Genomic DNA, 13,678 nt, shown 5'->3' on the forward strand with positions numbered 1-13,678 from the left:
TCTAGTCCATGGGATCTACTTTTTTCTTAATAATAATTTTATAATGTGATTCATATCTAGAAGCGTGACATTCCACCATGGAAAGTTTAACATGTTTCCTATAGAAAAACCCTTCATTAATCTCTTCAAATTATCACATACATGTGAAAGCTTCCAAGAATATTTTCACGAAATATCGTATTCTAACCGTAGATTTGAACTACTTAAAGAAACGAAAGAGAATGAACAAACAATAAAACATATGCCTAACCTACATCTAATTGCCTACCTACATTGTCCTAAAGAGGAACTCAAAAAGAGAGAAGATAAATATTATAGCTTTTTTATATCGTTTTCACCACTATCAATCAAGCATTTCTCACTAATAGATCTTAAAACTTCTAGAATAAGATCTTAAAATATGTCTTTTAATATTTTTTTTTATAAAAATTATTTTACCTATGAAATTTTTAAATTTCATAAATGAAATTAATGAAATGACACATATTCTTTATGATATATTAACAAATAGATAATTTATTAAAAAAATAAAATGCATGTCCATCATTTAATTTCCTTGATAAAATTAAAAAATTACCATGATAATGTATCAAAAACGAATTTTTTTATAATAGTAATTAAATAGTTTCAATCTTACACATCAATACCTATATAGAGGCATTGTTCATTAAAAAAATGACTTGTTCCAATTAGTTAATGCCCTAACATTCCAAAAATGCTAAACACATACGACGTAAAAGAAAAAAAAATGATCCTTATCATATATTCAAATATACCCCATTACGCTAAATGGCATCCTACAACATTCTTTAACAATAAACAATTCCTAAAGCATGCAATTAAGAATTGCTTATGGAAACAAGTGTTCCATGTGGAATGGATCATAAGCCATTTTCAAGAAAACATCAACAACCCACTAGCTTTTTCTCGCTCATTCCAGAGATCATTATGCTTATTCCGAAATGTTAAACATTCCTACTTTTTGAGGAGTGAAAGATCGAAATAAGATATAAAAATAAAACATCCTCACTACTATTGTCTTTAGACGACTGGTTTTTGGCCTCAAAAAGAGCCGGACAAGACAATGTAGTTCGAGTTGTGTTAAAGAATCACGATTATCGCAGGCATAGTGACATGTGAAAATATAATTGGTTGTAAAAGATTGAGCTGGTAAGCACCTAGACATTTAACACTTGTGCTAAAGTGAGAGGATAGGAAGGATCATAAAAGAAGGAAGAGCTCAACCAAAAATTTGATTCACAGATCTTGTCTTAGTGGTGTAATGAGATCATCAATGTATTAAATTAAAAAAAATGGAATTGACATGATTGAGGCCATATATAAGAGGGCAAGGCTGAGAAGTTTTGTGCCATACAATTTTGGAGACAACAATTTTTATAAAGTGAAAGTAGTTGTAAACTTGTAATAATGGTTAGAATGACGGGTTGGGAAGCTCCAAAACAAGGATGGAGGAAAGGTCCTTGGACTCCTGAAGAAGATAAGCTGTTAACTGAATATGTTAACTTTCACCGAGAAGGAAGATGGAGTTCATTAGCTAGGTCTGCAGGTATAATTTTATTACTTAATTTTTGGGGATCATTCATTTCTTTTTCTTTTTTTTTTCACAAATGAGCCCGTAAATCTGGGGATAAGGAAGGGATTACAATTATTAAAATTTGAATTCTAAATCTACCAGATACCACCTCTTAAAGATAATTATATAAATCAGTTGAGTTAAGCTCTAGATTCGGTATCATTCATTTCTCCTAGCGTCATTCACCAGCTAAATTAAATTAAGAATATTAATTGAATTACGGAGTTTATTTCAGGTTTGAATAGAAGTGGAAAGAGTTGCAGGCTTAGGTGGGTGAATTATCTAAGGCCTGGTCTTAAGAGAGGTCGTATAACACCCCAGGAGGAAGGGATCATTTTTAAATTGCATGCCCTTTGGGGTAACAAGTAAAGCTTCTTTTCTCTTCACTTCTACTTTAAAATTAATTATGTTATGTTTTTCTATTGTAAAATTTATTGTGTTTGTATGTGAAAACAGATGGTCAACAATTGCTGGATACTTGCCAGGTAGAACAGACAATGAGATAAAGAACTATTGGAGAACTCATTTTAAGAATAAGGAAAGGTCCTCTCAGAAGCAAGAACAAAGAAAAGCTCAAATTCTAAAGCTAAAACAACAGCAACAGCAGCAGCAGCAGGATGGGGAGCCACAACAAGATAAAGATCAGACGGCAGCAGTTGGAGATGGCAAACATATAAATAGTCAAGTGACTGATGAGGCACAAGGGAAGCAAGAGACGGTTTTCATGCACCTAACTTCAGAGGATCAACGCTTGCCCGTTATATCTCAAGAGGCTGCTGCTTCTTGGTTAGACCGGTATTTGGTGGATGAAGGCTGCTTATGGGGTGGTGGCTTGTGGAATCTGGATGATCCTTATCAGCCTGGTAATTGCAACAAGATTTTTGCCATGCAAAATCAAGCAACAGCTTATAATTCTGTTGGAGGGGATGCAATCAATGTATACAATGGAGGAGGTCACATTATCTAAGCATAATGTTGGTACTTTTTGAGGATGTATTTCCCAATTAAGAAGAGCATATGTAATTGGAACTTCTCCAATTCTAATTAATGTTGAATTGATTACCTGTTCTATGAATTATGATGTGTAACGTTGTTTGCAAAGCAGTTAATATATGTAACAGATGCATAATCATTCTTTTCTTTTCTTTTTTTAAATTTCCCTATGCATATAACAATATAGGCTGGTTTTGCTCCAAAATCAATTCTTTAATAAGTTGAATGTCTTGCTTAATTTTGCTTCATATGCTGAAATTTTCCCACAAAAGAGATAAATGTCTATTCCTTATACTTCATTCGTGCTTTATGAGTTTTTTAATTTCAATTTATATGATAAAAAATTTCAGAGAAATCAATAAAAAATAAAATCAGAATGACGACGTCCAATCTAAACTTTATTAATAAATAAAAAACAACAGCCCATGTAAGGTTAAGCAAACTTAAAATATTAATTAATGCAATGGGATTCCCTGACAAGAAGCATATGACTGATAAGAAAGAATTAGTAGGGTGAATTGCTTTTAATTAACAAACCTGTTTTGAACGTTGACAATAAAAAAAATTAGCAGCAGTTTGGGGAAAAATGATTATGGATTTTTCTTCATAAATTAATTAACTATTATACCCTAATCTTTCTATTAACAACTATATCATTAAGTCAGCATCCATTGATTGTCATATTAACGATCAATTAAAATGGTTCAATATTTAATTAATATTGGATAAATCGACTAACCACATCGATATAAATTCAATATAAAAAATAAGATCGACACACTTATAATTCATTCTAATCCTTCACACTCCTTCTACCGACCCTAATCCGTTCCCTCACCTTCTTCTATATGCTCTCCCTCATCTTCTGCACATTTTTAAATTAAAACGGGAAGTGCGCTCTAAAATTCTACCCCCAATGCTCTCCAACCATTCTCTTTATGACAAGTCACCCTAATTGCTAGATCGATCTTCTAGTCAACCTTCCAACAAACCTCCAGTCACCAAACACGTTAACAAATTAACATAAGCAACTTTTAGTTGCAACAATGGATCGAAGAAACTTAGGATAGTTCTTTATCTAATGCTACTATTTTTTGTCTCTACTCGGATACAGTGTGTGATAATATAAACATTTTCCAATCTTTCAATTGTATTATTGACATTTAAATCATTAAATTCATGATGATCGGTTGCAGAAAATTTGTTTGTATTTTGTTTTCCATGTAATTATAATAAGTGGGGATTTGGTTTCAGTACTTGCATCCTTGGTGTTGGTCCTGTGTATCAGTATATGCTTTTTTTGCTCTTCTCAACCAAGTAGTTGCCTGTTTATTACATGCATTTCTGGAATATAGAAATCCCATTATTATAGTTTCTTGGGAATTCACTTATATTGATGCGAGTGTTGCATTTTTTTTATTATTAAATTAAAATTAAATTCATATATTTATATTTAATCATTTAGAATTAAAAAAAAATTAACATTTACACTGATATAATCAGATCCTTCCTCTATAAATAATAGTGTTCTAAAATTTTCCCTAAACCTCTTTTTCAAACTTTACTCCTAATTTTGTGCTAATTTATATATCCATCACAGTGAATATATGATTCTTAGATAAATCATTTCAAGCTGTTGTAAAAAAAAAATGATATGATAATTTGTATATTTATATTTATATATTTTATATTTAATATATGTAAACTATAAAAATTATTATGTCATAATTTATATCGATATAAAAAATAAAACACATTTATTTACTATTGTAAACTCATAAACAATTTTTATTGAAATTTAAATCATATCACTTTCATATTTTTTCGTATTATTTTAATATTATACCATCAAATTATATTTAAAATTGTTATCTCTAGTAAATAAATAAATGAAAATTAATTCAATATGAAAATAATCAATCAAGGAAAGTTCACTTTAATAAATATTAACGTTAATAAGGAAATAAATAAAAATTTGTTAATATTTTGATCTCATAATAAAATTATTAATTAGGAATAAAATAGTTAATTTAAAAATTACTAAAAATATATTTATCCTTCACAATTTGTACTTCTAAAATTGATTCTTTTAAATTTGCATATCTAGTAATATTAATGTTTTAAAATATATTACACTAAACAATAAAAAGTAATCTTCTCCCGTACCGTAAATCTCATTCAATCCATAAATTTCATATCACTTATTTTAAGATTCGAATTGGAAATCTTTAAAATAAAATTTTCAATTTCAAGTGCTCAAAGTGGTTTTAGAACCAATGAATCGTTTTAGAACCAATGAATGGTTTTCGTGTATAAATGAAACTGTCAATACTGTCCAAAAAATCAGTCTATCAAGCCCAAACAAAGAGTTTAGCCCAATGAATAGAGTAAGTATATAATAAGTGGCCCAAATATTTTAAAAAATTGGTAAAAACACACAAATGGCCCATGCAGGTTTCGAACCTGCGACCTTCGCGTTATTAGCACGACGTTCTAACCAACTGAGCTAATAGGCCCTTGTTATTTTTTTTTTAAAGAATATTAAATATAGTGTCACAGCGAGAGCCAGTCACAAACGATAAGATTGATTTTTGGGATGCAAGGTTTAAGCTCTAAGGAAGCCAGCTCAAGATATGGAACACATGACAGCAAGCGAAGTTGCAGGATTTGGAGTTGGCACTTTGTTAGTATGTGCTACAATTGCTGCTCCCAAAGTTGATGCTTTCATTTCTGCTTCACAAAGAAGGTGAACTTTTCAAAACCCATTTTTCTTTTGTTACAAGTTTTAAACTTTTTTTTTTTTTTGAAGTTTGTAAGTAAAACCCAGATTGTAAAAAGTCTTAAAACAATCAAAAGTTTAACATTTTTGTTTTTAGGTTTGAGTAAATTTTGGCATTTTGATTGTTAGTTTGGTTCATAAATTGTGAGTTGTGACCCCTTCAGTTGTTGTGTTGAGAAATTGTAGATTTTGATGTTGTACCATTAGTCTTTCTTGTTCTGTTGATTGTTGCTAACTTGATTGGTTTTTCAATTGGATGTACTGTGGAAGTGCTATCATTATACTTTAATTGAATTTATAATTGCAATGCCTTTTGCATTCTTAAGATAAAGTTTAATTGCGGGGTTCTTATGACTTTTATGAAATGTTTGCTATGTCTTTATGCTGTGATTTCTGTTCTTTGTGAGGGGTCTATCTCAAAAAGAATGAACGGTCCCACATAGAATTATGAAAAAGATTATCTCCCCATCCAGAAAATTCTGGTGGCATAAGCAAATTCTAACTAAAAAAATGGCATCTGCGGGGAGGTGTTGACCACCATTGTCTTTTACTGTCATGTTTTATTGTTACACTAGTGAAAAATTGGTCCTGAAGTACTGGACTAAATTGAAACAGAATCCTTTCGGAAGCCTCAACTTTGCTTTCCTCTTCCTGGTTTAGGTATCTTGCTACACTACTGTTGGTTCACTTTTGTTAGGAAATGCTTGGCTACCTAAACTGGAATGAATGTGAAAGTTGCATAATAGCAAGTAAGATGCTCTACCTTTCTGATTTTTCTGAGAAATGCTTTAGGGGGAAAAGGGATAAGGGTATAGAATCAGTGTCTAATGGTCGGTGCAAGTGAATGGACTAAATCCCTTGCTTTCTGAACTAAGTTGCACATCAGCTTTATGAACTTCACTCTTCATGTGACAAAGAATATAACCAAGCATTATGTCTTTGAGTGATCAATCTTCTTTTCATTATCTGAATTTCGGGTATTCATGTACTAGAGTTTTGAGGGAGACTTAATCTGTTGGTTTGCCCTGCTTTGAATTATGAGAAAAAAAAAAAACAAAATGATTGATAATTGTAATAAATTAAGCTGACATTATAATTATGTAGATTGAATATCTATTTATTGTATGAAGTTAGGTAGTATGGCTTATCTAATATCATAAGGACCCCAAATATTATTCAACTTTGCTAGAAAAAGAAAATTTCCAGGATATGCTTCACCTAACTGCCTTAATCTACACAGTTAGGATCATTTCGCACATGCTGATGTGCAACCTCTTAAAACCGCAGTTCTTTGGGCTTGTGCAAGAGGTGTGGTGATCTAAGGATGATTGCATGCTCAAGATGCAGAGGAACTGGATTAATCAAAGCAAATGGACCATTCAGTTTTAACCTTATTGATGACTTATATCAGTCCTTTGGGAGTGCTGAATTGAAGGTAAAATCTATTGGATGTACAAAATGTCAAGCTAGAGGTCACTTCAGCTGTCCTGATTGCTCTAATATACCTAAAGTTTGATCCTCAATCATGCCATTGAAGACATATGTACTCTTATGCTCGTGCTTAATATATGATCATGAGCTGTCTCCCCATAGCTATTGTACTTAAAATTTTTGTTTTAATACACTGGATTTTGTAACCCCTCGTAGATGGAGATTTGTGACTGGGGGCCCTATTTATACTATCTTCATATATCAATCTCAATGTTATAATGGATGTGTTGTGAATCCTGTCTCTTCCCACCATTGTACTTAAAACCTCTTTGTCTGAATGCACTGGATTTGGTAATCCCACTTGTAGATATATATATTTGTGAGAGTGGCTTCTGTTATCCCACGTGTTTCGTTATTAATCCCAAAGTTATAATGGATGTCCTATGTAATCCTGGCTGTTCAAGGTTTGTGTCAAGCAAGGAAAGCATGTATAATGGTATTCAAGTTCACTATAGGAAGGTGGGTAATTAATTAATCCTTTTTGCCGAAGGCACACTCAAGTCTGCAAACGCTAGACATTGATAAACCATTTTCTGCTGACGATATCTCCATAAAAAGTACTGTTTTCCTCCCTCGCTACCTTTCAAAACAAATGCTCACCATTTCAAAGCAGGCTATGACTAGGTCAACATCAGAATTTGTAGAAACTTGTAACTCATCGTGAGTTAAACATAATAATGGTACGTAATTTGGAGTTTAGCTTACTTGTTTCATGTAATTACTTTTAAAATATGATATTTAATAAATTTAAAATTCAAATCTAATATCCTATAACTTTAGGTTGCGGTCTTTTATGTAAAAAATAATAATATTAATAATGATATGTTATGCATTTTGCTCACTCCTAGTACTCTTTTGAAACATTTTTTAGGTAGATATGGAGATGCATTGATCCTTACTGCATGATTGGGGGGTCTTGCCGTGTCCGATCCCAAAAATCGCACCCCAGGATTTAAACTGACTTCAAATTTGAATCTACTGATTTAACCATTCTAGGAGACACTCTTTTGAAATTGTAATTAGAAGCTTGTAGATCAAAACCATAGCGCATTTGTTGCTAACCAATACTGCTTAAGTTCTTTCAGAAAGAAGTCAATGTTGACTGTTTTCCATGAATAAACATGGAACAAAAATGGGTGTTCTTTGCTCATCCATGCAGGTGCAAATGTGAGTACATTTGCAAATCTTGTAACATATACTTAAATTATAATGTTTCTTTTAGCTAATTATTTCTGTCTGTTGCCACCCCCCAAAAAAAAGTTACTAGTCATGGACACCAGATTAAAATTGCAACTACTGCTCATATTTTGTGCAGAAAACTTGTGGCATGCTTTAAATATAATCACTACTAGCTAATGTCTGAAAAACTACTCTCGAAGCCTCCAGATATGTGATTATGACATGATTATTATCCATTTTACAGCTTGCTTTTCCATCACTAATGTATAGCTTTTCTTATGTTGAATTCGATTCTGATCACACCCCAAAAGGAATGAGAACGCTGTTGAAGAATCGACAGGGCACCATCTACCTCATTCATCTGTATTTCAGAAGCTCTCAAGTGATGCTATGGCCATGTTTGACTGAATACTCCCAAGGTGATGATCATGTCGTGTTTAAGTGGGTATCGATATCTACCACCATCAAAGGTATCGCCACTGCTTTCACTAAGACCCCTCCGATGTTGACCTACAACTATATGGAAACTTTTATAATGTTATCAAATTTTCATGATTTTCCCTTTTGATTCTTGTTATTTTCTGCTAATCATCGAACAATGGCGATGAAAAAGCATGGTTAATAAGTGCACATACATGGTTAATTCTTTATGTAACGGTTGTTTGATTGAACGATATGATTTTACAGGTCTTGTTTTCACAGTGACTTGTTGAGTACATTGAATCTTTTCAATTCTAATCACTGTTATAAACCTCTTCAAATTTTCCCACCTTAAAGATAATGATTTCGATCTTCAACAACTTTAGCTCTTTACCATTTGAAAATCCCATCATCCTAAAATAGCTATCGGATTCAGCAAAAGTTAGATGGAATAAAAGGGTAAAAAGTGGAAGTGATGATACTAAATGTAGCATTGTGTAATTGGGATATCTTTCTCCACTTTCATTAGCAGATCTTTTCCTTGATGATATTCTCTCTTTGGGTGACCATGTATTAATAAATAAATAAATAAATATTTGTCATACAACTTTTTATTTACAAAAATATATTTTCATAATCAATCAGTTTCTATTTCGGTATAGTTTGGTGAAATATAAATTAATATATGGTTTGTCACTTCATCTTTTAAACATGATATGAATATTACTTTAAACAAAAAATTTTCTTCAAAATATTCATATAAATGAAATGGTTGACAAACTAAAAAAATGGAAAAAGAAAACTTTGGAGTTGGTAACTATTTACCTTTTCTTATGGCAATTTCTTGCTCATTAGTCATACAAAAGATTTTTTTTTTTCATTCTTAATAATATTATTTCATTTAAAAAATGAATTATTGATTTAATTGATTAGTTTATTTAATTTGAACTAAGAGATTTTTAATTTGAGTACCTAATTGATGTTGTCTAATAAATGTAAATTTTTTTTTCATATTTGAGGCTTTTAAAAATTAAATCATATTACTAAATTAAGAATATAATAATTTATCAAAAGACTATATAATTGTCGACAAATATAAATTTTTTTTGTGATGCAAGAGACTATATACATATGATTTTATATGGATTGAAAATAATCTAGTTTTATTATGTTTTGTATAGGATAATCATTCCAAAAGTTATGATTTATACATAATGATTAGATTGCTATATTTGGTAAATACTTGATGATCTTATATGACATTGATTTTGAATAATCAAAAGTGATCACATTATTTTCTTGGAAGATAATTTAAATCTCATTTAAAAGTGGATTGAGAAGAAGTGACATATAAAATTAATAATAGTTAATATTATCCATTTAATTCATAAAATTATTGATAAGATAGGATAATAATTATCTTATATTATATTTGATTTGTATCTAAAGAAAAGGATAGAGATTGCTAAGATGATTAATAGCCTTTTAGTATAGGATTATTCAATCATCTTCAAGTGAAGAAGATTATTTTTAATCTATAAGATTAAACTTATATATCCAATTATATCTTTAAAAATTATATTAATAATTTAAATTATATAAACTTTGAAGAAGGATGATTTTAACAAATAAATAAATTATCCTATTCTAATCCTTGCATGCATCAAACATAAAATAGAATAACATTATTTAATCTAATCCTATATATAATATCTTATCATATTCTATCATAATCTTGTATACTAAATATGATCTTAATATATAGGTTAAAATTTTACTTTTTTTTTTCAAAATTTAATTATTTTATATTATAAATTTTATATTTCCAAACTAATATTTATTGTAATAAATTCAAAAATAATTTATATAATTTATTTTAATCTTTTAAATGTTTTATATATAAATTATAATTTTTTGTTATAATTTTAATAAGTTAGTTCTATTTTCTAATTTTAATTTTTTTACGTATTTTATATTATAAAATTAGTTTACATATAAATAAATATATTTGATAATTTAATAATTTTATTATATTTATTATCAAATAAATAAAATCATACTAATATTTTATAAATTATTATTTTTAAATAACATTAAAATCATACTAATATGCAAGATTATTTTTATAAAATCAAACAAAATAATATATAATTTTTAATAATATCAAATACAATAATTTTTAATTTTTAGAAATTAATGATTATGAATCAAATAAATTAATTTCAAAACACAAATAATAAAATCATTTAAATAATTAAATTATCATGATAATTTTAAAAATATATCTTACTTTAGATGGCTAAAAGCTATAATACAAATTTTAAAAATAAATATAAAAGCAGAAAATCCAAAAAATCTAAAGGGTAAAGAAAAGTAAAAACCGGTAGAAAAAACAGGCCGCTTTTGCAAACTCCAATTATTGTACTGTAATTTATTTAGGCACGCGGACCAGAAACAATAAATCAAAGAAAATAATTCACTGACAATGACCATGTTTCCGCTGTCAAATCTCGCCACGTGTCTTCAGTGATTTGTACTCTTTGGATTTACGCCGTCGCTGTTGCACATACCCGTTTCCTACGGCTCCTTGATGCTTGCAACGTTACGTGCATTTTTTTGACAGGCCAATGAAACAACGACAGGTAATTTTTGACGTGTACTAAGTTGGATACTTTCGGACGGAATCCGACAAATTTGACTTTGGAAAATCTAAGATTGGGTTTTTCTTTTTTCACACGTGTGTTACAAATTAATTACAATTTACAACAGCCTTTTGCTGTGTAATTAAAAAAAAAAAGTTATTTTTATGTATTGAAAATTAATTAGGGAACAATATTGAATTAAAGAAATATAATTATTTAAATTAACAATCTTAAAATTTTTATCATATAATTAATATTAAGACTTAAATGATAGTAAAATTAAATCTAAATATAAGATAAGACAGATCAATTTATTGTATACTAATTAAATGAGATTTGACTTAAACTTTTTGAATAAAGAATACATGCATTTAGTCTCGTATTCTTTATAAAATCCGAAAGGTTTAACGAGTTTTATATAATTTAAAATAAGTATCCAAAGTTGGTTTGTAAAATTCAATTCTACTTTTGTTCAGCTTAATTAATTTAATTCTCACCCTCGTGATTTAGCCTTTTTTAATTGACATACTAACCAAGACATTTTTTTTTTCTTCTTCTTCTTCTTTTTTATGTGAATAATGTTATTATAACTTGTCATGATCAAATAATTGATAGATATTATTTTATCATTAAAAAGTCTTAAGCACTAGTATTACGAACTTAAAAAAAAATCTTGAATCTTACATCGAATATAAAAAAAAAAGATCACTGGAGTATATAAAGATTCACATCACCTCTGTCTTGTGAGGCCCTTTTTGTAGAATAAAATCATGAGAGCAGAGAGGTCAGAGCGAACAATACCTCACAAGAGTGTGAATCGTGACAAGTAGGCTGATTCGGGATACCAGATGAATGGATGTCCGGGTCTCGGAGCCACGCGGGTTGGAGCTTAAGTCTCAACCCGTAACAAGTGGTATCAGAGCCAACCTTAAACCGTTCGATTTACGTCAAGCACTTCGAAAGAGGTAGACAGGGTAGCCAACCTTAGTGACTAGGGCATCACGAGGTTGAGTGGGAGAGAATGTCACAGATATAAGAAAGGTCCTGAATCCCATATCGAATATCAAAAAGGAAGGTCACTGGAGTATATAAAGGTTCACACCACCTCTTCCTTATGAGGTACTTTTTGTAAGATAAAACCGTGAGGTCAGGGGCTAGAGCGGACAATACTTCACAAGGGTGTGAACTGTGACGGTCAGGTTGATCTGAAATATCAGAAGGGTGAATATCCGGGTCTTGAAACCACGCTGATCGAAGCTTAAATCTCGACCCGTAACACTAACACTTAAAAGGCTATTCTTTGCTGACATGTGAGATTAATTATGAGTTTGGTGATTTAATCCTTCAATTATGAATATGAAAAGTTTTTAGCATAGCATATTTTATCTAAATTATACGGTTTAATAACTTTCCACAAGAATTAAAATGAGCACACCCACGATAACACAATGTGAAAATATTATCATTCTTTAAAAAAAAAAATTTACTATTTCTTTTCATTCTTTTCATCATAACCTAATTATATAAAAGACAAATAGATTTAAAATCCAAAATTTATCTGACTTAATTTATGCAGTTACCATCAAGAGGGATATATCCTGATTTGAAAGGAAAATTATTCTTAAGATACTTGGTGAGGTTAAAGCAAGTTTTCTCATGTCCTTGCATTTCAGAACAAGTGGTTGGACAAAGGATCAAAAGGGTTAGCCACCATTCCCTTGGAATATTGAAGTCATCGAATAGTCTTAAAGCAAGAGCATTTACGAGCCTTTGGTTTCTCATTAATGGCCCTACATAGCAAGAGTACTTACTAATAATTCAATTTTTTTTTTTTTGTTTTGTTTGGGTTACTTTATTTCAAAAGAGATAAGCAAAAGAAACAAATTGACTATTGTTTTAATAGTTTCAAGCACCAATGCTATTTACGTACATATACCAAAGTTAATGCTGCTAAAGAAATATTATAATGTTGGTTTTTTTAGAATTTGAGACTCAACATTAATCTCGTTCTTAAAGGAAAAACGGAGAAATTTTCAAAAAAAAAAAATAATTTGTGTTAAAATTTAATTGTCAACAACAATGTGAAAACTTTTTATTACTTGTTTTCAACATTTGATAGCTGGTTGATTATGTGTGTTTTCACTGCAAATTTTTACTAAATAAAAACCGTTATTATCTTCTCAATATTTCAATAACATGCATTACTCATCCAAACATTGTTTCGCAAATTTGGCATTGAAAGAACAAATTGAAGCAATTTAAAACAAAAATAAAGTTTGCCTTCATCACTTAAATTCCAAGCCAATAAAATTCCAAACCACATATATTAGCTAAATCCACTGCTTGTAGTAGTATTCGAGCACGATCCTTTTCTTAAATTTTTTTATACAATAAAAAATATATAAAAAAAATTTACCAATATTAGATTTTAAATTTTAAATTTATTAATTTTTTTTTTAAAATTACATAAATTAATTAAATTAAACTCAAATTTTCCTTTTTTTTTCTTTTTTTTTATTTTATTTTATGGTAGTGTTCCATGTGTTGCTCCGTCGTTATTGCTTCACTTAAGCTTTATGT

The 13,678-nt window shown here is 29.7% G+C and overlaps 2 protein-coding genes and 1 non-coding gene across 6 annotated transcripts; 2 read left to right on the forward strand and 1 right to left on the reverse strand.

Moving 5' to 3' along the window:
* The first annotated feature begins 1,428 nt into the window (after positions 1–1,428).
* On the forward strand, positions 1,429–2,687 carry LOC111313159 (uncharacterized). Its single transcript, XM_022913845.2, has 3 exons — positions 1,429–1,567; positions 1,830–1,959; positions 2,051–2,687. Exons 1-3 carry the CDS (start codon positions 1,429–1,431, stop codon positions 2,559–2,561), a joined length of 780 nt encoding a protein of 259 aa, XP_022769580.2. The 3' UTR covers positions 2,562–2,687.
* Positions 2,688–5,029: 2,342 nt separating this feature from the next.
* TRNAI-AAU (transfer RNA isoleucine (anticodon AAU)) lies at positions 5,030–5,103 on the reverse strand. The gene has a single exon. It is a non-coding gene; the product is annotated as a tRNA-Ile (tRNA).
* Positions 5,104–5,183: 80 nt separating this feature from the next.
* On the forward strand, positions 5,184–7,164 carry LOC111314596 (chaperone). 4 transcript variants are annotated; one of them, XR_016332783.1, is made up of 3 exons: positions 5,197–5,333; positions 6,027–6,115; positions 6,607–6,796. XR_016332783.1 is itself a non-coding variant. In XM_022916099.2 (2 exons), exons 1-2 carry the CDS (start codon positions 5,221–5,223, stop codon positions 6,880–6,882), a joined length of 342 nt encoding a protein of 113 aa, XP_022771834.1. In that variant the 5' UTR covers positions 5,184–5,220; the 3' UTR covers positions 6,883–7,164. The 4 variants fall into 4 exon arrangements, 1 of the variants encoding a protein (XP_022771834.1); XR_016332784.1 differs by having other exon boundaries at positions 6,654–6,793; XM_022916099.2 differs by lacking the exon at positions 6,027–6,115 and having other exon boundaries at positions 5,184–5,333; positions 6,654–7,164.
* The last annotated feature ends 6,514 nt before the right edge of the window (positions 7,165–13,678 follow it).

The sequence above is a fragment of the Durio zibethinus genome, chromosome 23, assembly GCF_047325235.1.
Source record: "Durio zibethinus cultivar Kanyao isolate XHJ-2024 chromosome 23, ASM4732523v1, whole genome shotgun sequence".
NCBI lineage: Eukaryota > Viridiplantae > Streptophyta > Magnoliopsida > Malvales > Malvaceae > Durio > Durio zibethinus.